At 46.6% G+C, this 24,441-nt stretch overlaps 1 protein-coding gene across 2 annotated transcripts in view; it reads left to right on the forward strand.

The window, feature by feature from the left end:
- Window positions 1–24,441, forward strand: part of csgalnact2 (chondroitin sulfate N-acetylgalactosaminyltransferase 2) — a 73,148-nt gene that overhangs the window by 30,180 nt on the left and 18,527 nt on the right. For both annotated transcript variants that reach the window (XM_070865600.1, XM_070865599.1), the window contains exons 3-4: window positions 1,581–3,085; window positions 23,020–23,236. In XM_070865600.1, coding sequence (XP_070721701.1) covers window positions 2,419–3,085; window positions 23,020–23,236 — 884 coding nt within the window. In that variant the 5' untranslated portion in view covers window positions 1,581–2,418. The remainder of the gene's footprint in view (window positions 1–1,580; window positions 3,086–23,019; window positions 23,237–24,441) is intronic.

The raw sequence follows: 24,441 nt of genomic DNA on the forward strand, positions 1-24,441 counted from the left end.
ATTCCAAAGATTCACGACCCCCTGAGAGAAGAAATTCCTCCTCATTTCCATTTTAAATGGGCGACCCCTTATTCTGAAACTATGCACCCGAGTTCTAGATTCTCCCACAAGGGGAAACATCCTCTCTGCATCTACCCTGTCAAGCCCACTCAGAATCAGAATAAGATCCCCCCTCATTCTTCTAAACTCCAATGTGTATTGATGTCCTAGGTTTTGAAACGAGTGCACGAGAGGACACTGGCATCTGCGAATTCGTTAGATTTCCGTCTGTCTAGGTTTTGGGCATAATGCAAGTCGTATAGCACAAATGTCTTGAGACTTCAATATTCATAAAGTTCGCAAGACAGATTAGATAAGCAATCTATAGCAGAATTTAACATAAAGGCCAGAGTGTAATTTTTCGGTATTTTGTTGATTTAATAACACATTTCTGTCGCTATATATTGATAAAAATGGTTTACAGCAAAGACAGTTGTGTTTTTCTCTGGGTAACTGATGGTGTCTTTTAGAAGTTAGAATAAGTGTCCATAAGTTATTATTTGCATCCTTGTGTTCAAATCCCTCCATGGCCTTTCCCCTCCCTATCTCTGTAACCTCCTCCATCCCTGCAACTCTCCGAAATCTCTGCGTCTTGTCCAATCTCGATTCTAATTGCTCCAACATTGGCGGTCATGCCTTCAGCTGCCTCGGCCCTAAACTCTGGACTTCCCTCCCCAAAGCTTTCCTCCTCTCTGTCTTCCTCTTAAAAACCTACCTCTTTGTCCAAGCCTGTCCTAATATCTCTAAGTGGCTCGGTGTAAAATGTTATTTCATTATGCTCCTGTGAAGCACATTGGGAGTTTTACTATGTTAAAGACGCTATATAAATGCATGTTGTTGCTGTTAGGGCCCCCCCCCCCCCCAACCCCCCAACAATATCCTGTGACATGTGTTACAACGCTGTCCTAACTCTCCATTAGTTTGCAAATAGAGTTGCTCATTCGTTATTGGATTTGCAAAACAAGTTTTAGTTTGCAGGGTGCATTCAGGATACAATACAATATAAAGATTTGCATTTCTATAGCGCCTTTCACGACCTCAGGGCGCCCCAAAGCATTTTACAGCCAATGAAGTACTTTTGAAGTGCAGTCACTGTTGTAATATAGGAACCGCGGTAGTCAATTTGCACACAGCAAGCTCCCACAAACAGCAATGTGATAATGACCAGATAATCTGTTTTTGTTATGTTGATTGAGGGATAAATACTGGCCCAGGACACCGGGAATAACTCCCCTGCTCTTCTTCGAGATAGTGTCATGGGATCTTTTACATCCACCCAAGAGAGCAGACGGGGTCGCGGTTTAACTTCTCAGGCGAAAGACAACACCTCCGACAGTGCCAACGCTCCCTCAGCACTGTGCTGGGAGTCTCAGCCTGGATTTATGCGCTCGAGTCTTCAGAGTGGGACTTGAACCCACAACCCTCTGACTCAGATGAGAATGTTACCCACTGAGTCACGGCTGATCTCCTTTACTACTTTTTTTTCCTGATTTATTTATGTTTTAACCTGATTTTTTTCTTTCTCTCTCTGTCCTTTTCAGGAGGCAGGTTCCCGTGTCCTTCCCATTCACTGATCAGTACACGTCCAGCTAGCTGCTAAATCCATGAAGACTGCCAGCGCCACTCTGCTGCGACATCCCGAATAATTGCCAGAGAAACCAAGTCGGTTTGACAGAACACTGAAAAAAAAAGTTTTTTTTTGACACAACAGCATCTCGTGAACTGAACCTATTAAATATTTTTCACTCTGGTTTAGCTGCAGTACAAAGGCCTGGTCTGCTCTGAGCTGTATAATTAGCTGCAGGAAACTGTTCAGTGGCCTGTTGTTGATCAGCGGTTGGCCCTTTGAGGTTCGTCCTTGCCCGTATAAAACTTGACAGGCACCCAGGCTTGCTGGGAGTCGCTGCCTTCTGCTCTAAGCAAATAGGATCCAGATTAACGCCAATAAATCGGAGCTGGCATCGTCGCCCCATGGACATCCAGTTGTTTCTAAAAGGGGCCTCACCTGGAATGGACTAGAGTTCCACTGTGGGACAGACATAAAACGCAACTAGAGTCTGCTGTAATAAGCTTGTCCGTACTGAAGCACTGCAGGATATTCTGAATTCCAACCGGCTCAAAGTTCCTCTCCATCTCCGTGGCACAACCGGCTAGGACGAGCCAAGTTCTGCCCGGCCCCCCCCCCCCCCATCCGAATTCGTTTCATTTTGCCAACTCTGATGAAACGACAAGAGCGTTAACCAAAATTGGACTGCCCCCGTGGAGAAACCTGGCTTTAACCCACGGCTATCCTGAAGCTGGCTTCACTGCAGCAAGCGCTACATCAATGAGGTGACGGGTTCTTCCTGCGAGAGAACGTGTGCCGTAATCCTCTCTGAGATGCCTCGCCGAGGCCTACTAATGCAGGCTTGGACACGGCGCCTGCTGCTGGGCCTGGCTCTGTTTTTCTGTCTCATCTCCCTGCTGTACTTGCTGGAGTGCAGCCCCCGGCCGGATAACGACGCTCTCCTTGGTATTCCAGGGAAGCCGTACGGCAAAGAATACTATCAGGCCCTCCTGCAGGAACAGGAGGAGCACTACCTGAGTCGCGCAGCGAGCCTCAAGCGGCAGATCGCTCAGCTAAAGCAGGAACTCCAGATGATGAGTGAGAAACTGAAATCCGTGCAGGAGAAGAAGGGGCCGGCTCCCCATGGGGGAGGGGCCCAGAACAGCAAGGAGAATTTTCCCAACGACCTGCTGGAGTTCTTGCACTCGCAGATCGACAAGGCCGAGGTGAGCATGGGCGCCAGGGTCCCCAGCGAGTATGCAGTGGTGCCTTTCGAGAGCTTCACTCTGACCAAAGTGTACCAGCTGGAGATGGGCCTGACCCGGCACCCCGAGGAGAAAGCGGTGAGGAAAGATCGAAGGGACGACTTTGCTGAAGCCATTGAGGCTGGCCTGGAGGTGCTGAATAACCCTGAGGAGGAGGAGGAACAGGAGGAGGATGATGAAGATGATGATGACCGCATTCAGAAACACACCTACACTGAGAATGACTTTGTTGAAGGTGCAGTACCTTATAGAATATTTACAATTAAGTGATGGGTCCATAATAATGGAATTGAGCATTACAAAAGAAGAAAGACTTGCATTTATATAGCGTCTTTCACGACCTCAGGATGTCTTGTAATGTATTTGCTTCATGGGTTCTTTGCTTAAGAATTCATAGCAACACATTGCTATTAAGAACTAGTTGGTTTATTAGCAAAGGTTTAACAATCACACTACACATTACCAGTTCATCCATTGGCTCACAACTGCATACCTCATTGTGGATAACCTAGACCCAACTGGCTGGGGTTTTATTGAGTCTTGTGAACATCACGTGACTGGCTAAGCCACTCCCAATGCAACAGCTCTACAAATCTGTGAGCATGTTCACAGATGCAAACATTACACGTTCCAAAGCGCTTTACAGCCATTGAAGTACTTTGCGAAGTGTAGTCACTGTTGTAATACAGGAAACGCAGCAGCTAATTTGCACACAGCAAGCTCCCTCAAACAGCAACATGATGACCAGATAATCTGTTTTTAGTGATAGTTGAGGGGTAAATATTGGCCCAGGACACTGGGAATAACTCCCCTGCTCCTCTTCAGAATAGTGCCATGGGATCTTTTATGTCCACCCGAAAGAGCAGATGGGGCCTCGGTTAACGTCTCATCTGAAAGACGGCACCTCCGACAGTGCAGCACTCCCTCAGCACTGCACCGGGAGTGTCAGCCTAGATTGATGTGCGCAAGTCTCTGGAGTGGGACTTGAACCCACAACCTTCTGTATAGTTGGATAGTTACAGAGCTGTGTAGTCTTGTTGGGGACATGTTTTAACGTACAGCATTGCAAGGGCCCAGCTACTTTCAGTTAATACAGGCCATAAGCATGCAACTGCATTACGCATAAACTTGACATCATTTTAACGGAGTTGTTCCCCTTGTAGAACTGCTCCAGTGCATTACCGAGGAAGTGTTGTATTGTCAGAGGTGCAGTCCTATAGATGATTGAGCCGAAGTCCTAGTCTCCCACTGCTGAATGTTGAGGAATGTGTGACACTCATCAAGAACAGGGTGTTCTCTGTCTGGGCAAATACTCCTATCAACGCCACCACAAACTGATTAACTGGTCAATCATCTGCGTTGCTGTTTGTGGGATTTTGGTCTGTGCAAAATACCAGTTTTATCTTAAAAAATCCTACCCTGAAGCTGCGCACAAATAAATAAATGAATTAAAAATGCTGCTTTAAAGAAATATGATTTATTAGAGCACTAATGTACTGTATCCACACTAATTACTGTGTAGATAACACATCTTTGACGTTACTGCTTTCTCCTCAACTCATCTCAGACTTGCTCGGGGAGCGCCCAACCTCAGACTATAGCGCCCCATTAAGCAGGCCAGGTCCCTGGACTCCTGCTGTGCCTCGGTTTGTATTGTCCACGGCGCACATTGTGGGCAGAGTTTCACCCAAAGCCGTGAGATTTGGCTGAGGCCAGACTTCTGCATTTATATTAAGTGAGTGAGGCTCATGCGCGTCGATAGCAGGGCCTTGTGCCGCCCCCCCCACCCCCAGCCCCCTCCCGAAACTACGGGTCACTAAATGTGGCGCGTGGCCACTGGCAGAGCCTTGCACAATATATCGTAATCCTCCCGAACTGTTGCCAACCAAGACCTTGTACACATTTAACGTTACCTACTTCTTTTGCATTCTCTAACTCTAGGTACAAAGATTCTGATTGTTTTTATTAATGGCTCTATTTAATCGTGCTCCAATACCGATATTTTTTGAGGAATAACAAAAATAACTTAGTTATATAGCACCTTTAACGTAGTAAAACGTCCTAAGGCGCTTCACAGGAGCATTTTAAGACAATACAAATAAATTGACACCGAGCTACATAAGAAGAAATTAGCGCAGGTGACCAAAAGCTTGGTCAAAGAGGTAGGTTTTAAGGAGCGTCTTAAAAGAGGAAAGAGGTAGAGAGGCGGAGAGGTTTAGGGAGGGAGTTCCAGAGCTTAAGGCCGAGGCAACTGAACGCATGGCTATCAGTGGTTGAGCAGTTATAATCAGGGATGCTCAAGAAGGCAGAGTTAGAGGAGCGCAGCCATCTTGGGGGGGGGGGGGGGGCGGTTAGTTGTGGGGCTGGAGGAGATTACAGAGATAGGGAGGGGCGAGGCCATGGAGGTATTTGAAAACCAGGATTAGAATTTTGAAATCGAGGCGTTGCTTAACTGGGAGCCAATGTCGGTTGGCAAGCACAGGGTGATGGGTGAGCGGGACTTGGTGCGAGTTAGAACATGGGCTGCCGAACCTCTATTAACTGCTCCATACCCACCTCTTGTGGGGTTCTATAATCTCAGATCACCCTGAAGTGAGTGGGCAAGAATTTGGCAGAAGGAGTATAATGTTGGAAAGTGTGAGGTCATGCACTTCGGCAGAAAAAAAATCAAAGAGCAAGTTATTGTTTAAATGGAGAAAGATTGCAAAGTGCTGCAGTACAGCGGGACCTGGGGGTGCTTGTGCATGAAACACAAAAAGATAGTATGCAGGTACAGCAAGTGATCAGGAATGCCAATGGAATCTTGGCCTTTATTGCAAAGGGGTTGGAGTCTTGTTACAGTTGTACAGGGTATTGGTGAGGCCACACGTGAAATACTGAGTACAGTTTTGGTTTCCATATTTACGAAAGGATGATACACTTGCTTTGGAGGCAGTTCAGAGAAGGTTCGCAAGGTTGATTCCAGGGATGAGGTGGTTGACTTATAAAGAAAGGTTGAGTAGGTTGGACCTGTACTCATTGGAATTCAGAAGAATGAGAGGTGATCTTATTGAAACGTATAAGATTATGAGGGGGCTTGACAAGGTGGATGCAGAGAGAATGTTTCCACTGATGGTGGAGACTCGAACTAGAGGGCATGATCTTAGAATAAGGGGCCGCCCATTTAAAACTGAGATGAGGAGAAACTTCTTCTCCTGAGGGTTGTGGATCTGTGGAATTCGCTGCCTCAAAGAGCTATGAAAGCTGGGCTATTGAATAAATTTAAGACAGAAATAGACAGTTTCTTAAACAATAAGTGAATAAGGGGTTATGGGGAGTGGGCAGGGAAGTGGACCCGAGACCATGATCGGATCAGCCATGATCGTATTAAATGGCGGAATAAGCTCGAGGGGCCGTATGGCCTACTCCTCCTATTTCTCATGTTCTTATTCAAACTGAGGCAGAGAAGCTTAGTGTAATGGTACAGTAGCATAGTGGTTGTGTTACTGGACTAGTAATCCAGAGGCCTGCGTTTATAATTTGGAGACATTTCAAACCCCACCATGGTGAGAAACAATACAAAAATTCTGACAGGATTGGACAGATTAGATGCAGGAAGAATGTTCCCGATGTTGGGGAAGTCCAGAACCAGGGGACACAGTCTTAAGGATAAGGGGTAAGCCATTTAGGACTGAGATGAGGAGAAACTTCTTCACTCAGAGTTGTTAACCTGTGGAATTCCCTGTCGCAGAGAGTTGTTGATGCCAGTTCATTGGATTTATTCAAGAGGGAGTTAGATATGGCCCTTGCGGCTAAAAGGATCAAGGAGTATGGAGAGAAAGCAGGAATGGGGTACTAAGGTGAATGATTAGCCATGATCTTATTGAATGGTGGTACAGGCTCGAAGGGCCGAATGGGCTACTTCTGCACCCATTGTCTATGTTTCTATTAACTTCTTGTTGTTCAGAGAAATTTTGGTGTCCTCATGCAGAAAATACAGAGTTAGCAAGCAGGTACAGCAAGCATTTAGGAAGGCAAATGGCATGTTGGGTTTATTGCAAGGGGGTTGGATTACAAGAGTAAGGAAGTCTTGCTACAATTGTACAGGGCTTTGTTGAGACCACCCCTGGAGTACTATGCATAGTTTCAGTCTCCTTATCTGAAGAAGGACATACTTGTCTTAGAGGTGGTACAACGAAGGTTTACGAGATTCATCCTTGGAATGAGAGGGCTGTCTTATGATGAGAGATTGTGTGGAATGGGCCATATGGCCTACTCCTGTTTCTCGTCCTTCTGTTCATACGTTCTTGCATTCGCGAATTTGAATTCAGGTGATTTAAATCAATCTCAGTAATGGTGACCATAAAGTTGTCGTAAAATCCCATCTGGTTCACTAATGTCCTTTTGGGGAAGGAAATCTGCCGTCCTTACCCGGTCTGGCCTATTTGTGACTCCAGACCCACAGAAATGTGGTTGACTCTTAACTGCCCTCTGAAATGGCCCAGCGAGACACCCAGTTTTATCAAACTACTACAAAAAAGTCACCACACGGACTGCAGCGGTTCAAGAAGGCGGCTAACCACCACCTTCTCAAGGGCAGTTAGGGATGGGCAATAAATGCTGGCCTTGCCAGCGATGCCCATGTTCCGTGAGTGAACAAATGAAATGTTTTTTTTGTAAATGGCATTTTTTTCCTGAGCACACACTCGTAATACAGCATTCGTCTTGAAGCACAACTGGTTTAATTTTATGGAAGTGTTGCAATATAGCAAACGCAGCAGCCTCTGTGCGCACAGCAAGCTCCCATAAACAGTGATGTGATACTGACCAGGTGATCGGTTTTCGTGATGGTGGAGGGATAAATACTTGCCAGGACACCGGAGAAAATTCCCCAGCTCTTCGAAATAATGCGTGTGTGTGTGTGTGTGTGTGTGTGTGTGCGCGCGTGCGTGCGTGCGTGCGCGCGCGCGCGCGTCATCCCTGACTGAAAACTGAGTGTTCAGCCACTGCTCACTGGTTCCATTAACTGAAATTTGTTTCTAATGTAGTACACGCTAGTTATTGGGCAACCCAGTTTTTGGAATGTGCAAGTAAAGGCCCCATTTGCTCAGGCTCCACTTCATTACCATTACTTTGTAATAGAACAAAGAACTCATTTACAGTAGCTATTAGTGCTGCTGATTTATAACTACATGTTTATATCCGGGAGCAGCCGCTAAAACTGGCTGTTTGGAATTGTTCTGAGCCTTTCGGTGTCAGCTTGACTTAGTTGGTAGTACTCTCGTCTCCGAGTCCTGAAAGATAATGTGCAGGTACCGCAAGCAATTAAGAAAGCAAATGGTATGTTGTCGTTTATTACAAGAGGATTTGATTATGAGAGTAAAGATTTGAGTATAAGAGTAAAATAAAACTATAGAGGGCCCTAGTGAGACCGCACCTGGAGCATTGTGTACAGTTTTGGTCTCTTTACCCAAGGAAAGATATACTTGCCATAGAGGGAATACAACGAAGGTTCGCTAGACTGATCCCTGTGATGGGGGGATTGCCCTATGAGGAGAGATTGAGCAGACTAGGCCTATATTCTCTAGTGTTTAGAAGAATGAGAGGTGATCTCATTGAAACATACAAAATTCTTACAGGGTTTGACAGGGTAGATGCAGGGAGGATGTTTTCCCCCCTGGCTGGGGAGTCTAGAACCAGGGGTCACAGTCTCGGGATAAGGGGTCGGCTATTTAGGACTGAGATGAGAAACTTCTTCACTCAGAGGGTGGTGAATCTTTGGAATTCTCTGCCCCAGAGGACTGTGGAGGCTCAGTCAATGAGTATATTCAAGACAGAGATCGATAGATTTTTGGATATTAAGGGAATCAAGGGATATGGGGACAGTGCAGGAAAGTGGAGTTGAGGTCGAAGATCAGCCGTGATCTTATTGAATGGTGGAGCAGGCTCGAGGGGCCGAATGGCCTACTGCTGCTCCTAATTCTTATGTTCTTAACGTAGGCTAACCTTCTAGTGCAGTGTTGAGGCAGTGCTGCATTGTCAGAGACGCCATCTTTTGGATAAGATGTTAAACTGACTGTCTGCCAGATCAGGCAGATGTTCATCTCTTTACTCAAAGTTGTTGGAGTCAGGAATGTTTTGCCACAGGGAATGGGTGAATGCATCTCGAGGGAAAATTGGACAAATAGTTGAAGCAGATGGGGCGAGATCAGGACATTGGGATTAGAGCTGGCACAGACTCGATGGGCTGAATGGCCTCCTTCCGTGCTGTGAAATTCTGTGGTTCTGTCAGGGCACTTTTCAAATAAAGGAAAGGAGTTCTGTCCTGCTCACCCCTCTCTCTAAGTTTTCACTCCATTCAAAGAAAGAGGAAAGGACTTATCTTAACACTGCAGCTTCCATGATCTCCGTTCATTTGAAGCACTTCTCGACTGATTAATTACTTTTAGCAGTGTAGTCTAGACTCGGCTGATCCAACGCTCCCCCGGCCGGCCTCCCATCTACCACCCTCCATGAACTTGAGCACATCCAAAACTCTGCTGCCCGTGTCCTAATTTGCATCAAAACCTGTTCACCCATCACCCCCTGTGCTCGCCAACTTACATTGGCTTGGCACTGAATTTGTAGGTGTGTTAAATACAGTGCACAAAAAATGTAAATCATTAAAGGGCAATCATGTTAAAACAATTACGCGCGCTCACCCTGGTCGTTCCCCCTGGTACAGCCCTGATCTTCGCTCCTTAAAACCTACCTCTTTGACCAAGCTTTTGGTCATCTGCCTTAAAACCTACATATCCGTCCATGTTGAGATATGCCTGGACTTTCCCGAGTGTTTTTTGCACAGTGACTGTGAGCATGTTATCTCCTTTCTTCACTTCTTTACTGACATCCCAAAGCCCGAGTTCTGTGGACATTTCACACCCCTCCCCGCCCCTCCCCACCCCCATTCTCCCATGGTCCAATGCATCAGTGTTCCGATACACTACACTGTCATGTGACCCTTCACTCCCCCAGCCCGTTTATCCTGCAGGGATTTGTATATTCATCCGAATGCTCTGTGTTGCAATCACAAACTCTGCATGGAGGGGGAAGCGGATAATTTTAAGATGCAAGTATTAGCCACAGCAAACAACACAGGAGAGAACTTGAGATCAAATTAAATGGGCATTAAGAGCTTTGCATGTCTTGTCCCATAATCTTCCTTTGTGTACGCTGCTAATAGGACCACTTAAAGACAGCTTAACAGGATTACTGTATACGTGAGATATCTCCTCCTAACCAGGCTCGACTCAAGCCATCAGTGATCACCTTAAACCGCAGCATTCTCAATTTTGCGGATTTTAAATTGGATGTAAATCATTAAAGGACAATTGATCTCCCTCACCCTGGCCCTCCCCCCTGGTACAGCACTGATCTTTGCTCCCTTAACTGCAAGGGATGTAGACTTGAACGGATATGGCAGACAACTGGTTTAACCATTCACCGCCAGATCTGGCTCGACCACATAAAGCACTATCGGGTCCTGCTTACACGAGACTCCAGTTCACACTATATTGTTGACGCTGTGCTCTCTGAAGTGCCCTCGTAAGCCACCTAGCTGTAAAACAAACGTCACTGATCGATAAGGGGAAATAAATCAGGCAGCCTATTGACAATGACCCAGGTATCTGTCAGCATTTTGTTGGGAACACAATCACATCCATGTGCCCCTCCAAGTCTCGCACCATCCTTGCTTCTTAATCGGCGCTGATACCATTGTGGGAACGCCATCACCTCAACGACTGCGTCAATTCGAGGGGAAGGCCCACAATAACTTTCGCAGGGCATCTAAGGAAAGGCAATTAATACCGCCGTTCTAGTATCGCCCACATCCTGAGAACAAATATATAGTGTTTTTAAAAGGTTGGGCCAAATTGTCTCCTTTGTGTACGTACAGGACTTTGTAGTCTTGCGGCCAGGATAAGTGTCTGATCTTGACTCACCGGCCCAATGCTGAGCAAGTGCCGCATTGCGTGAGATGCTAAATGACACGCTGTGCCCATTTCAATAGTTCAGGTGAATGTTAAAGATCCCTGGGCACTTTACAAAGAATAGAGAATACTCCTGGTGTCCTGGCCAATATCTGTCTCAACCAACACCGCAAAAAAGAAAGACAGACTTGCATTTCTATAGCGCCTTTCACGGCCACTGGACGTCTCAAAGCACTTTACAGCCAATGAAGTACTTTTGGAGCGTAGTCACTGTTGTAATGTGGGAAACGCGGCAGCAAGCTCCCACAAACAACAATGTGATGATGACCCAGATAATCTGTTTTTGTTATGTTGATTGAGGCATAAATATTGGCCCCAGGACACCGGGGATAACTCCCCTGCTCTTTTTCGAAATAGTGCCACGGGATCTTTTACGTCCACCTGAGAGAGCACCTCAGTTTAACGTCTCATCCGAAAGACGGCACCTCCGACAGTGCAGCACTCCCTCAGTACTGCACGGGGAGTGCCAGCCTGGATTTATGTGCTCGAGTCTCTAGACTCCGAGGCGAGAGCGTTGCCCACTGAGCCCACGGCTGACCCTGACAAAGAGAGATTAGCATTTCCCTCATTTGCTCTTGTACACGGTGCCAGTGTTACATTTGTTGGCACAGTTACATGGGTGTGGGTGTGCCATTTGTTGCCACGGTGACCAATGCTCCCGTTTACCGCGCAGCTGTCTGCAGCACCCACGCAGGCTGCTTGCCAGTTTCTCAATGGGGGAAAAACTACACATGCGCGCTAGTTTGACTGGGCCGCTCAGCCCCCTTAAAGGGGCCACGCACCCAAAAATAAATAAGGGGGAACGTTGACAGTGACTGTCATTCGTTGATGATTTTCCATCATTTCTTCTTTTTTTAAAAAAAAAAGATTTTTTGTGGAGTGGCTGTCTTTAATCAAAGCAAAGTACGCATTTAACCTGCAGACGTGTTGTCGCCGTTGTCTGTCTCCTGAGACTGGATTGTAGATGTATTGCATTTTGTCCAGAGTCCACCGTCCTTTCTGCCTGGTTGGCTCCTGTCCATCTTCTACGGTAAACTCTGCATGTGGTTCGATTTGAGCACTGTGCAGTTAAAATCCACTGAGTTCAGCTCACCAGGACTAGACAGTGAACACTCGGCCCTTTCTCTAACTTTAGAGCCTGAGGGTGTACTGTAGGAATGCAACGCTAGCCATTTGTTAAATCTCTGCGGGGTTGGGGGTTGGTGGGGGGAACCGGTTACAGTGGGGAACCAGTCTCCATTTAAGGTGGATTGTAATTCTGTAGCCGTGATTGAGTTCCATCGGGACCATACACACAGACGCATCTATCGTGTTCATAATTGAAAAAAAATTATCAAAATAAGTTGTGATATTAACCTGTTTTACGGAGTATTGGTAATCTATATTACAGACTGCATGTCGGGTAGATGATGAGAGGTTGTTTCTCCTGGCTGGAGGGTCAAGAACCAGGGATCACAGTCTCAGAATAAGGGGTCGGCAATTTAGGACTGAGATGAGGAGGAATTTCTTCACTCGAGAGGGGGGTGAATCTTTGGAATTCTCTACTCCAGAGGGCTGTGGAGGCTCAGTTGTTGAGTATATTCAAGACTGAGATCGATGGATTTTTGGATATTAAGGGGATCAAGGGATATAGGAATCGTGCAGGAAGGTGGCGTTCAGTTATAAGTTCAGCCACGATCTTATTGAATGGCGGAGCAGGCTGGAGGGGCCGAATTTGACCACAGTGCAGTTAGAATCCACTGAGCTTGGCTCACTAGGGCTAGACAGTGAACACTCGGCACTTTCTTTGCCTTCATACCCTGAGGGTTTGTTGTAGGAATGCAACGCTAACCATTAAGGTGGGTTGGAGGAAACGGATTACGGCTGCTCCCATTGAGTTCTTAAGTACAGAGATGGATGGGTTTTGTGGAGAGAATGTTTAAATGTGTGGAGGCGAAAGATGTGCGTAGGGTTCTTAATGAATACTTTGCGTCTGTTTTCACAAAAGAGAGGGGCGATGCACATACTACTATCGAGGAGAAGTATGAAATATTAGAGGAAGTAAACATAGTGAGAGAGGAGGTATTGAGGGGTTTAGCAGCTTTGAAAGTGGATAAGTCCCCAGGCCTGAATGAAATGTATCCCAGGCTGTTGTGAAGCAAAAGAGGAAATAGCAGAGGCTTTGATGATCATTTTCCAATCCTCTCCGGCTTCAGGTGTGGTGCCAAAGGACTGGAGGACTGCTAATGTGGTACCTTTGTTAAGAAGGGAGAAAGGGATAGACCGAGTAATTACAGGCCAGTCAGCCTAACCTTAGTGGTGAGAAAATGATTGGAAAAAATCCTGAAGTACAGGGTAAATCTTCACTTAGAAAGACACGGATTAATCAAGGACAGTCAGCACGGATTTGTTGAGGGAAGGTTGTGTCTGACTAACTTGATTGAATTTTTCGAGGAGGTAACCAGGAGGGTCGATGAGGGCAGTGCGTATGATGTGGTGTATATGGATTTTAGCAAAGCTTTTGATAAGGCCCCACAAGACCGACTGGTCACAAAAGTAAAAGCCCATGGGATCCAGGGCAGAGTGGCAAAAACACCCATCAACCATGCATCCAAAATTGGCTCAGAGGCAGGAAGCAAAGGGTAATGGTTGATGGGTGTTTTTGTGACTGGAAGGATGTTTCCAGTGGGGTTCTGCAGGGCTCAGTACTGGGTCCCTTGCTTTTTGTGGTAAACATCAATGATCTAGACTTGAATATAAAGGACTATGATTAAGATGTTTGTAGATGATACTAAAATCGGCTGTGTGGTTGATAATGAAGAAAGCAAGCTGCAGACTGCAGGAAGATATCCAGAGAAGTGTGAGGTAATGCATTTGGGGAGGGCTAACGAGGAAAGGGAATACACATTAAATGGTAGGATACCGAGAAGTATAGAGGAACAAAGGGACCTTGGAGTGCAGGTCCACAAATCCCTGAAAGTAGCAGGCCAGGTAGATAAGGTGATTAAGAAGGCATATGGAATGCTTGCCTTTATTAGCCGAGGCATAGAATACAAGAGCAAGTGGGTTAAGCTAGAACTGTATAAAACACTGGTTAAGCCACAGCTAGAGTACTGCATGCAGTTCTGGTCACCGCATTACAGGAAGGATGTGATTGCACTGGAGAGGGTGCAGAGGAGATTTATGGGGATGTTGCAGGGAGAATCTAAGCAATGAGGAAAGATTGGATAGGCTGGATTTGTTTTCATTGGAACAGAGGAGGCTGAGGGGAGACCTCATTGAAGTGTATAAAATTATGAGGTGCCTAGATATAGTGAATAGAAAGGGCCTATTTCCCTTAGCAGAGGGATCAACAACCAGGGGGCATAAATTTAAAGTAATTGGTAGGAGGTTTAAGAGGGGATTTGAGGGGAAATGTCTTCACCCAGAGGGTTGTGGGGGTCTGGAACTCACTGTCTGAAAGGATGGTAGAGGCAGAAATCTTTAGCACATTTAAAAAGTACTGGATGTGCACCTGAAGTGCCGTTACCTGCAGGGCTACGGACCTAGAGCTGGAAAGTGGGATTAGGCTGGATAGCCTCTTGTTGGCCGGCGTGGACACGATGGGCCGAAATGGCCTTCTGTGCTGTAAACTTCTCTGATTCTATGAAATGTCTAGGGGTGGGGCGGGGCGGGGAAGGAGAGGGGGAATGTGGGGTAAATTCCTATCTGGATGAATCAGGGCTAATCACATTTTAAAGATGTGCATCAAATAACCGTTTTGAGGTTATCTCTACTGGCTACTTCCATTTTGGATAGGAGTTCCACACCATCTGTAAGTCTTGGGCAAAGAGGAGGAGTCAACGGTCATGCCAGGGATGTAGGGGATATTTGGTAACTTTGGTTACAGTTGCGGCTCGTGTGTGCCTGTGGTACCGGGCCCTGTACAAGGACCTTACCTGTGCACTGTAAACATGGCACACCTGGCAGTGGGTAGCTTAGCTCCGGTATGCCCTGATAACTCTTGCTTATGTAAAGCACTCATTGGGTCAGAGGTCATAAGAGGAGGGGCAGCTTCAAAGCACCTACTGTGTGGGAAGAAAAAGACTTGCCTTTATATAGCGCCTTTCATGGCCTCAGCTTTAAAGCCATTGAAGTCATTTTGGAGTGTAATCACTGTTGTAATGTAGAAAACGCAGCAGTCAATTTGCGCACAGCAAGCTCCCACAAACAGCAATGCAATAATGACCCAGATAATCTGTTTTTGTGATGATTGAGGGATAAATATTGGCCAGACAATCAGGGATAACTCCCCTACTCTTCTGCGAAATAGTGCCGTGGGATCTTTTACGTCCACCTGAAAGAGCAGACGGGGCCTCGGTTTAACGTCTCATCCGAAAGACGGCACCTCCGTCAGTGCAGCACTCCCTCAGCACTGCACTGGGACTGTCGGCCTAGATTTATGTGGCTCAAGTCTCTGGAGTGGGACTTGAACCCACAACCTTCTGACTCGGAGGCGAGGGGGCTACCCACTGAGCCACAGCTGATACTGTGGGGGAAGTGATCATATTTTTGGCAATTTCCGTTTCCGGTTTCCGTGCAGTCCAGTTGGACAGAACTGAAACTGTTAAATCTGACCGCACGGATGGCAATTGTGTAATCAAATCACTGCCGAGTTTCTTGCTGAGGAGGCAATGTGGTAAAGTGTTTTACAGTAAAGTGCAGTGTTTGGCGCCCCTTTAAAACCAGGACCGCTGTCTTAAAGTGGCTGGATAAGTTAAATTCCATTTTGATTACATTCTGTCTGTTTTTCTGTGGAAACCTAAACCCGTCTGCTCTGCTGGTCATTCAGCGCTGTCTCAGTTCTCCAGAGCAGTCTCTGGGAAGGTTGGAGCTCTTGGTTTTAAACTGGTGCTTTGCACTGCCCTCTGGAGGCCAGTTGGGGAACTACGAACGGAGGAGCAGCTTTCCAAACATTGGGGGGGGCGGGGGAAATTGCGGTCGGAGGCGTCCTTCGTATGAACGCATCCGACCCGAAAAAAATCTACGCAACTTCTTATGCAAAAACGTAAGATTCTGGTCGGAGGCCTTCATTCGCTGTCTTTCGCGTACTTGCATACAAGCTGGAGTCACGTGGGCCTGGCCCACCAATCACTATGTTCTCATTGATGATAATTGGAACTCCGTTTGTCCGAGTTCCCATTACTATCGATGAGAAGAACCTGCTAAAACACCTAAACACAGCACAATAAATAAATAAATAAAAACACCTCACATATTTAAAATTAATTGAAATTAAATGTTTTAGAAAAAAAAAAGTTTTGACTTTTTTTTTTAATATGTTTTAATAGGGCTAAAAATTAACTTGGCTTCATGGACAGGGTTTTTAATCATAAAAATTAATGATTACATTTAATTTTTCTATGTTTTAAAAGTGTTCCTGGTGAAAGTAAGCTGTGCACCTGCTTTTAGCGGGTGTAAGAGCTTGAAGAACATTCGCTGGGCAAGAGTTGGGCAAATGGCCCAATCTCTCCCGCGCGGCTGTCCTTCCTGCAGGGATACGTTCGAGCTGTCTAGAGAAATCTTGACAGATCGGAAAAGCTGGTTTTTGGCGCATGCGCATCATCGCGCCCTGAAAACCGGCTTTTGCGAGGCCTCGCCGGGTTCATGCGCAGTTCGTACGCACCCAGGCAGGCCGGAATCTTCAGCCCATTAACCTCGAACAATGAAAGGAGGCTGCTGAGAATTTCCATGGATTTTTAAAGTATCAAGCATGCGATGCGCTGTTTGTTTTTCGTCCTTTTTGGATGAGGCGTTAATCAGCGTCCCTTCTGCCTGTTTCTGTTGGACGTTCGGCTTTAATGGGGGAATGGTATTTTGGATGGATGAGATCAAGTGGGGCAAAGGGTCTTCTTCCAAAAGTATCGCAGCACTGTGGCTGTCCATTTACCTCCGTATAAATACTGCAACAGAATCTGACACTGCTCCCACAAGCGTCGATAAGAAGCAGTGCGGCGTCCCTGTAAGTTAACATTGAAAATAGATGCAGGAGCAGGCTATTCAGCCCTTCGAGCCTGCACCACCGTTCAATATGATCATGGCTGATCAATTTTGCAACTTCAGTAACTGCTTTCTCTCCATAAGCTCCTCAAACAAACGTACCACATGTGCATGCCCACTTCTTCATGCACCACCTTCCATTCCCAGATTCTACGGTTAGATCTTGCTCTCTGACCAGCACATGCAACGGTCCCCTCGGTTATTGGAATGATGTGACTGGGGGCTGCAGCATGTTCTCTCTGGATGGGCTGATCCGCGAGGGTTAAGGCTTTCCCTACATTATGCTCGTTCTCTCCCGGGTCGGGTCCCCTTGCACTGTCCTCTGGCTGCGATAGCGGCAGACTGACCTGCATATAAACCTCCGGCAGTGATGCTTTTGAAGATGAGCGTGAGAAACCCAGGGGACCATCCTTCCCCTGCGGGGTTCATTTATTTTCCTATTTCCCTTAGCAGAGGGGCATGGATTTAAAGTAATTGGTAGGAGGTTTAGAGGGGATTTGAGGGGAAATTTCTTCACCCAGAGGGTGGTGGGGGTCTGGAACTCACTGCCTGAAAGGGTGGTAGAGGCAGAAACCCTCACCGCTTTTTAGAAAGTACTTGGATGTGCACCTGAAGTGCTGTAACCTATAGGGCTATGGACCGAGAGCTGGAAAGTGGGATTAGGCTGGATGGCTCTTTGTCGGCCGGCGCGGAAGCATTGGGCCGAAATGGCCTCCTGCCGCGCTGTAAATTTCTATCTCCCCGCAGCAACCCAGGCAGTGTAAGATCACAGCCACAAACCCACCCTGGCACTCCCATAGCCTACGCACTGCGCCTGCAGCTCTCAGCATGCGATGTTCATTGTTTTAGAGCACAAACTCACTAACTGCTTGATAAAATCAGGTCTAAAAAGGTTTGCGCGCTTTTAATTAAAAAGGTCAACATGTTCCGTGTGACGAGCATGGTGTTATTAAAAGGAGCCCTTTTGCTTCATAACATCCTGTTTGTTTATGCTGAGCATCCTCCCGATAAATTGTAAATATTTTGCTTTTGAAAGGAGAAAGAAAGTCTTGCATTTATATAGCGCCTTTCACGAACGCTGGATGTCTCAAAGCGCTTTACAGCCAATGAAGTACTTTTGGAGTGTAGCCACTGTTGTAATGTGGGAAATAAGGCAGTCAATTTGCACACAACAAGCTCCCACAAACAGCAATGCAATAATGAACACACAATCTGTTTTTGTGATGTTGATTGAGGGATAAATATTGGCCCCAGGACATCGGAGATAACTCCCCTGCTCTTCTTTGAAATCGTACCATGGAGGTTTCTTTATGTCCACTTGAGAGAGGAGACGGGGCCTCGATTTAACGTCTCATCCGAAAGACGGCATTTCTGACAGTGCAGCATTCCCTCAGCACTGCACTGGGAGTGTCAGCCTGGATTTTCTTTTTGTGCTCAAATCCCTAGAACCCACAACCTTCTGACTCCGAGGCGAGAGTGCTGCCCACTGAGCCACAGCTGTCACAGGAGGCCATTTGGCCCATCGTGCTGGTGCTATCTCCCCAATCAGGCTTCTGGGCTCCAATGCCATTTCCCTGCTTTTTCATATACTCTTAATATTATTCATTGCATTATCCAATTCATTCTTCAATATTGTGGCTGACTGGCCTTCAGTAACCATTTGTGGTCATGCATTCCATATCTTAATAAGCATTTTGCCTGAAAACAATTCCTCTCATCATCTCCGCCTCACTCTTCGTCCACATCATAGAAACATAGAAACATAGAAAATAGGTGCAGGAGTAGGCCATTCGGCCCTTCTAGCCTGCACCGCCATTCAATGAGTTCATGGCTGAACATGCAACTTCAGTACCCCATTCCTGCTTTCTCACCATACCCCTTGATTCCCCTAGTAGTAAGGACTTCATCTAACTCCTTTTTAAATATATTTAGTGAATTGGCCTCAACAACTTTCTGTGGTAGAGAATTCCACAGGTTCACCACTCTCTGGGTGAAGACATTCCTCCTCATCTCGGTCCTAAATGGCTTCCCCCTTCTCCTTAGACTGTGTCCCCTGGTTCTGGACTTCCCCAACATTTGGAACATTCTTCCTGCATCTAACCTGTCTAACCCCGTCAGAATTTTAAACGTTTCTATGAGGTCCCCTCTCATTCTTCTGAACTCCAGTGAATACAAGCCCAGTTGATCCAGTCTTTCTTGATAGGTCAGTCCCGCCATCCCGGGAATCAGTCTGGTGAACCTTCGCTGCACTCCCTCAATAGCAAGAATGTCCTTCCTCAGGTTAGGAGACCAAAACTGTACACAATACTCCAGGTGTGGCCTCACCAAGGCCCTGTACAATTGTAGCAACACCTCCCTGCCCCTGTACTCAAATCCCCTCGCTATGAAGGCCAACATGCCATTTGCTTTCTTAACCGCCTGCTGTACCTGCATGCCAACCTTCAGTGACTGATGTACCATGACACCCAGGTCTCTTTGCACCTCCCCTTTTCCTAATCTGTCACCATTCAGATAATAGTCTGTCTCTCTGTTTTTACTACCAAAGTGGATAACCTCACATTTATCCACATTATACTTCATCTGCCATGCATTTGCCCACTCACCTAACCTATCCAAGTCACTCTGCAGCCTCATAGCATCCTCCTCGCAGCTCACACTGCCACCCAACTTAGTGTCATCCGCAAATTTGGAGATACTACATTTAATCCCCTCGTCTAAATCATTAATGTACAGTGTAAACAGCTGGGGCCCCAGCACAGAACCTTGCGGTACCCCACTAGTCACTGCCTGCCATTCTGAAAAGTCCCCATTTACTCCTACTCTTTGCTTCCTGTCTGACAACCAGTTCTCAATCCACGTCAGCACACTACCCCCAATCCCATGTGCTTTAACTTTGCACATTAATCTCTTGTGTGGGACCTTGTCGAAAGCCTTCTGAAAGTCCAAATATACCACATCAACTGGTTCTCCCTTGTCCACTCTACTGGAAACATCCTCAAAAAATTCCAGAAGATTTGTCGAGCATGATTTCCCTTTCACAAATCCATGCTGACTTGGACCTATCATGTCACCTCTTTCCAAATGCACTGCTATGACATCCTTAATAATTGATTCCATCATTTTACCCACTACCGATGTCAGGCTGACCGGTCTATAATTCCCTGTTTTCTCTCTCCCTCCTTTTTTAAAAAGTGGGGTTACATTGGCTACCCTCCACTCGATAGGAACTGATCCAGAGTCTATGGAATGTTGGAAAATGACTGTCAACGCATCCGCTATTTCCAAGGCCACCTCCTTAAGTACTCTGGGATGCAGTCCATCAGGCCCTGGGGATTTATCGGCCTTCAATCCCATCAATTTCCCCAACACAGTTTCCCGACTAATAAGGATTTCCCTTAGTTCCTCCTCCTTACTAGAACCTCCGACCCCTTTTATATCCGAAAGGTTGTTTGTGTCCTCCTCAGTGAATACCGAACCAAAGTACTTGTTCAATTGGTCCGCCATTTCTTTGTTCCCCGTTATGACTGCCCCTGATTCTGACTGCAGGGGACCTACGTTTGTCTTTACCAACCTTTTTCTCTTTACATATCTATAGAAACTTTTGCAATCCGTCTTAATGTTCCCTGCAAGCTTCTTCTCGTACTCCATTTTCCCTGCCCTAATCAAACCCTTTGTCCTCCTCTGCTGAGTTCTAAATTTCTCCCAGTCCCTGGGTTCGCTGCTATTTCTGGCCAATTTGTATGCCACTTCCTTGGCTTTAATACTATCCCTGATTTCCTTTGATAGCCACGGTTGAGCCACCTTCCCTTTTTTATTTTTACGCCAGACAGGAATGTACAATTGTTGTAGTTCATCCATGCGGTCTCTAAATGTCTGCCATTGCCCATCCACAGTCAACCCCTTCAGTATCATTCGCCAATCTATCCTAGCCAATTCACGCCTCATACCTTCAAAGTTACCCTTCTTTAAGTTCTGGACCATGGTCTCTGAATTAACTGTTTCATTCTCCATCCTAATGCAGAATTCCACCATATTATGATCACTCTTCCCCAAGGGGCCTCGCACAACGAGATTGCTAATTAATCCTCTCTCATTACACAACACCCAGTCTAAGATGGCCTCCCCCCTAGTTCGTTCCTCGACATATTGGTCTAAAAACCATCCCTTATGCACTCCAGGAAATCCTCCTCCACCGTATTGCTTCCAGTTTGGTTAACCCAATCTATGTGCATATTAAAGTCACCGATTATAACTGCTGCACCTTTATTGCACGCACCCCTAATTTCATGTTTGATGCCCTCCCCAACATCACTACTACTGTTTGGAGGTCTGTACACAACTCCCACTAACGTTTTTTGCCCTTTGGTATTCTGCAGCTCTACCCATATAGATTCCACATCATCCAAGCTAATGTCCTTCCGAACTATTGCCTTAATTTGCTCCTTAACCAGCAATGCTACCCCACCTCCTTTTCCTTTTATTCTATCTTTCCTGAATGTTGACTACCCTTGGATGTTGAGTTCCCAGCCCTGATCATCCTGGAGCCACGTCTCCGTAATCCCAATCACATCATATTTGTTAACATCTATTTGCACAGTTAATTCATCCACCTTATTGCGGATACTCCTTGCATTAAGACACAAAGCCTTCAGGCTTGTTTTTTTAACACCCTTTGTACTTTTAGAATTTTGCTGTACAGTGGCCCTTTTTGTTCTTTGCCTTGGGTTTCTCTGCCCTCCACTTTTCCTCATCTCCTTTCTGTCTTTTGCTTTTGCCTCCTTTTTGTTTCCCTCTGTCTCCCTGCATTGGTTCCCATCCCCCTGCCATATTAGTTTAAATCCTCCCCAACAGCACTAGCAAACACTCCCCCTAGGACATTGGTTCCGGTCCTGCCCAGGTGCAGACTGTCCGGTTTGTACTGGTCCCACCTCCCCCAGAACCGGTTCCAATGCCCCAGGAATTTGAATCCCTCCCTGCTGCACCACTGCTCAAGCCACGTATTCATCTGCGCTATCCTGCGATTCCTACTCTGACTATCACGTGGCACTGGTAGCAATCCCGAGATTACTACTTTTGAGGTCCTACTTTTTAATTTAGCTCCTAGCTCCTTAAATTCGTTTCGTAGGACCTCATCCCTTTTTTTACCTATGTCGTTGGTACCAATGTGCACCACGACAACTGGCTGTTCTCCCTCCCTTTTTAGAATGTCCTGCACCCGCTCCGAGACATCCTTGACCCTTGCACCAGGGAGGCAACATACCATCCTGGAGTCTCGGTTGCAGCCGCAGATCGAGTAAAACATCCACTAATCCACTAATCTCGAGTCTGTCAATTATTAACAATTCATTACCCGGTGGAAAATACTTTTGCTGTTTACCATCTTAAACCCTTTCATAATTTTGACACTTGTATTAAATCTCCATAACCTTCTCTGTTCCAATGGATATAGCCTTTTTTTTAAACGTCAAATCAAAAGCTGGAACATTTTTCTTGAATCTCTTCACAGCTAAACTTTTGCCTCTGAGTCAGAAGGTTGTAGGTTCAAGTCCCACTCCAGGGATTTGATCACATAAATCTAGACTGACACGCCAATCCAGTGCTGAGGGAGTGCTGCACTGTCGGAGGTGCTGTCTTTCGGATGAGACATTAAACCGAGGTCCCGTCTGCGCTTTCAGGTGGACGTAAAAGATCCCACGGCACTATGTCGAGGAAGAGCAGGGGAATTATCCCCGGTGTCCTGGCCAATATTTATCTCTCAATTAACATCACTAAAACAGATTATCTAGTCATCATCACATTGCTGTTTGTGGGAGTTGCTGTGCGCAAATTGGCTGCTGTGTTTCCTACATTACAACAGTGACTACACTTCACAAAGTATTTAATTGGCTGTAAAGCACTTTGAGACATCCAGTGGTCGTGAAAGATGCTATTGAAATGCAGGTCTTTTTAAACTCTCATTTCTGCTTTCACATCTTAGTGAGTCTGTGATTTCCATGGCTCCAATTTCCTTTCTATAATCTGGCACCAAACACTCCCGTCAGCAGCATCTCACAGGTGCTGGACTGCAGTATTTCAGTATGAAGGATACGACTATTTTTTTTTGGTTAAATTTCTATTTTCCCCACATGTTTACTTATTTCAGGCTACTATCGTACAGAGAGAGACAAAGGGACCTTGTATGAACTGTTCTACAAAAAGGAATTTCTTGATGAATTTCAACACGTCACATTGTTCCGGCCATTCGGACCCCTCATGAAAGTCAAAAGTGAGACAATCGATGTCTCGCACCAGATCATCAACATTATCGTGCCCTTGTCTGGCCGCACTGAGGCCTTCGCCCAGTTCATGCAGAATTTCAGGTAAGAACACGGTGTAAGGGAGCGAGCAAAGCCTCACCATCGGGACCTGATCCTTTTATGTTGCTCCTCTTCAAAATCTGTTTTGGACACCTGAAATTGACACCAAGATATCAAGAGAACGTTTGCGTGACCAGTTTAACTTCATGATGCTGGAGTAATGCTAATGAAGTTAGCACATTGCTAATGAAGTTAGCACACTGCTTGTTAAATTAATGATGCACAGATATTTTCTGAAAAGAAGTGCCCACTGCTGGAAATGGGGCGCACGAACCCCGTTTCTGTTGTTTTTACCGTGGCAGAGGATGAGGTGGACTCCTGAGCGAAATTCCGCTCTTTGGCTCTTTTTTTTTTTTTCCCCCCAAATGTCTGGAAGTTGCTCATAATGGAGACGGTGGTGTGGCGGTGCGCACACGAGGGGTGGGGTGTAGTGTCCGCCGCGGTCAGTCGTCAGCGCAGCGCTGATGGCGCCATCACAGCGCCGCCTCACCGCGGTTCTCCCCTCCGCGTAAAGCTTTCGCAATTTTTAACGTTCGGTGCACTGGACCATCAGGGGGGGTTTCGGCCGGGCCAGCGACCTGGCACCCAAGAAAAGGGGCGCCAGGCTGCCTGTTGGCGGCCGGGCCGAACCTGGGGGCATGATTGACGGCCCGACATACCAGTTGGCCGGGGCAAGACGACATAGCGGCAGTGTGCCCGCCCCTTTAATGGGAGCCGAACGCTATTTTAGAAGGCCTCAGCCTCACGGGGCCGCCTTAGAAAAGCAGCTTTTGGCACCACCCGACGGGAGGAAGATTTTTGCGGCGAAATCTTGCCGGGGTGGGAGGGGGGGGGGGGGTAACATTGGCGGTGTGAACTCTGATGACTCGCTTAGGGCGGCTTGGCAGTATTGGGGGGAGCGAGTCACCGCCGAGATACCGCAGGAGCGGACCTTTGACAATGGCGGCCATTACACGAGAAATCGGCGGCCATTGCACTCCGCAGCATGTCCGCCGATTTCCAATAGTAACAGGCCTTAAAGAAAGGGACAGTTTTGGCCCCTGTGTGTTTATTGGCACAGTTGCCATTCCTTTGTCTGCTCTTTCGAAGGGGGCGTTAACTCGTTTGTAGCAAATGAGTTAATTCTTCCGCTAAAATAGCAAAGGAATTTCAGACAAACAAACAATCATATTCCGGCAGCAAAACCTCAAGGCCCACCTGCCTGTATA

This window comes from Pristiophorus japonicus, chromosome 22 (genome assembly GCF_044704955.1).
Source record: "Pristiophorus japonicus isolate sPriJap1 chromosome 22, sPriJap1.hap1, whole genome shotgun sequence".
NCBI lineage: Eukaryota > Metazoa > Chordata > Chondrichthyes > Pristiophoridae > Pristiophorus > Pristiophorus japonicus.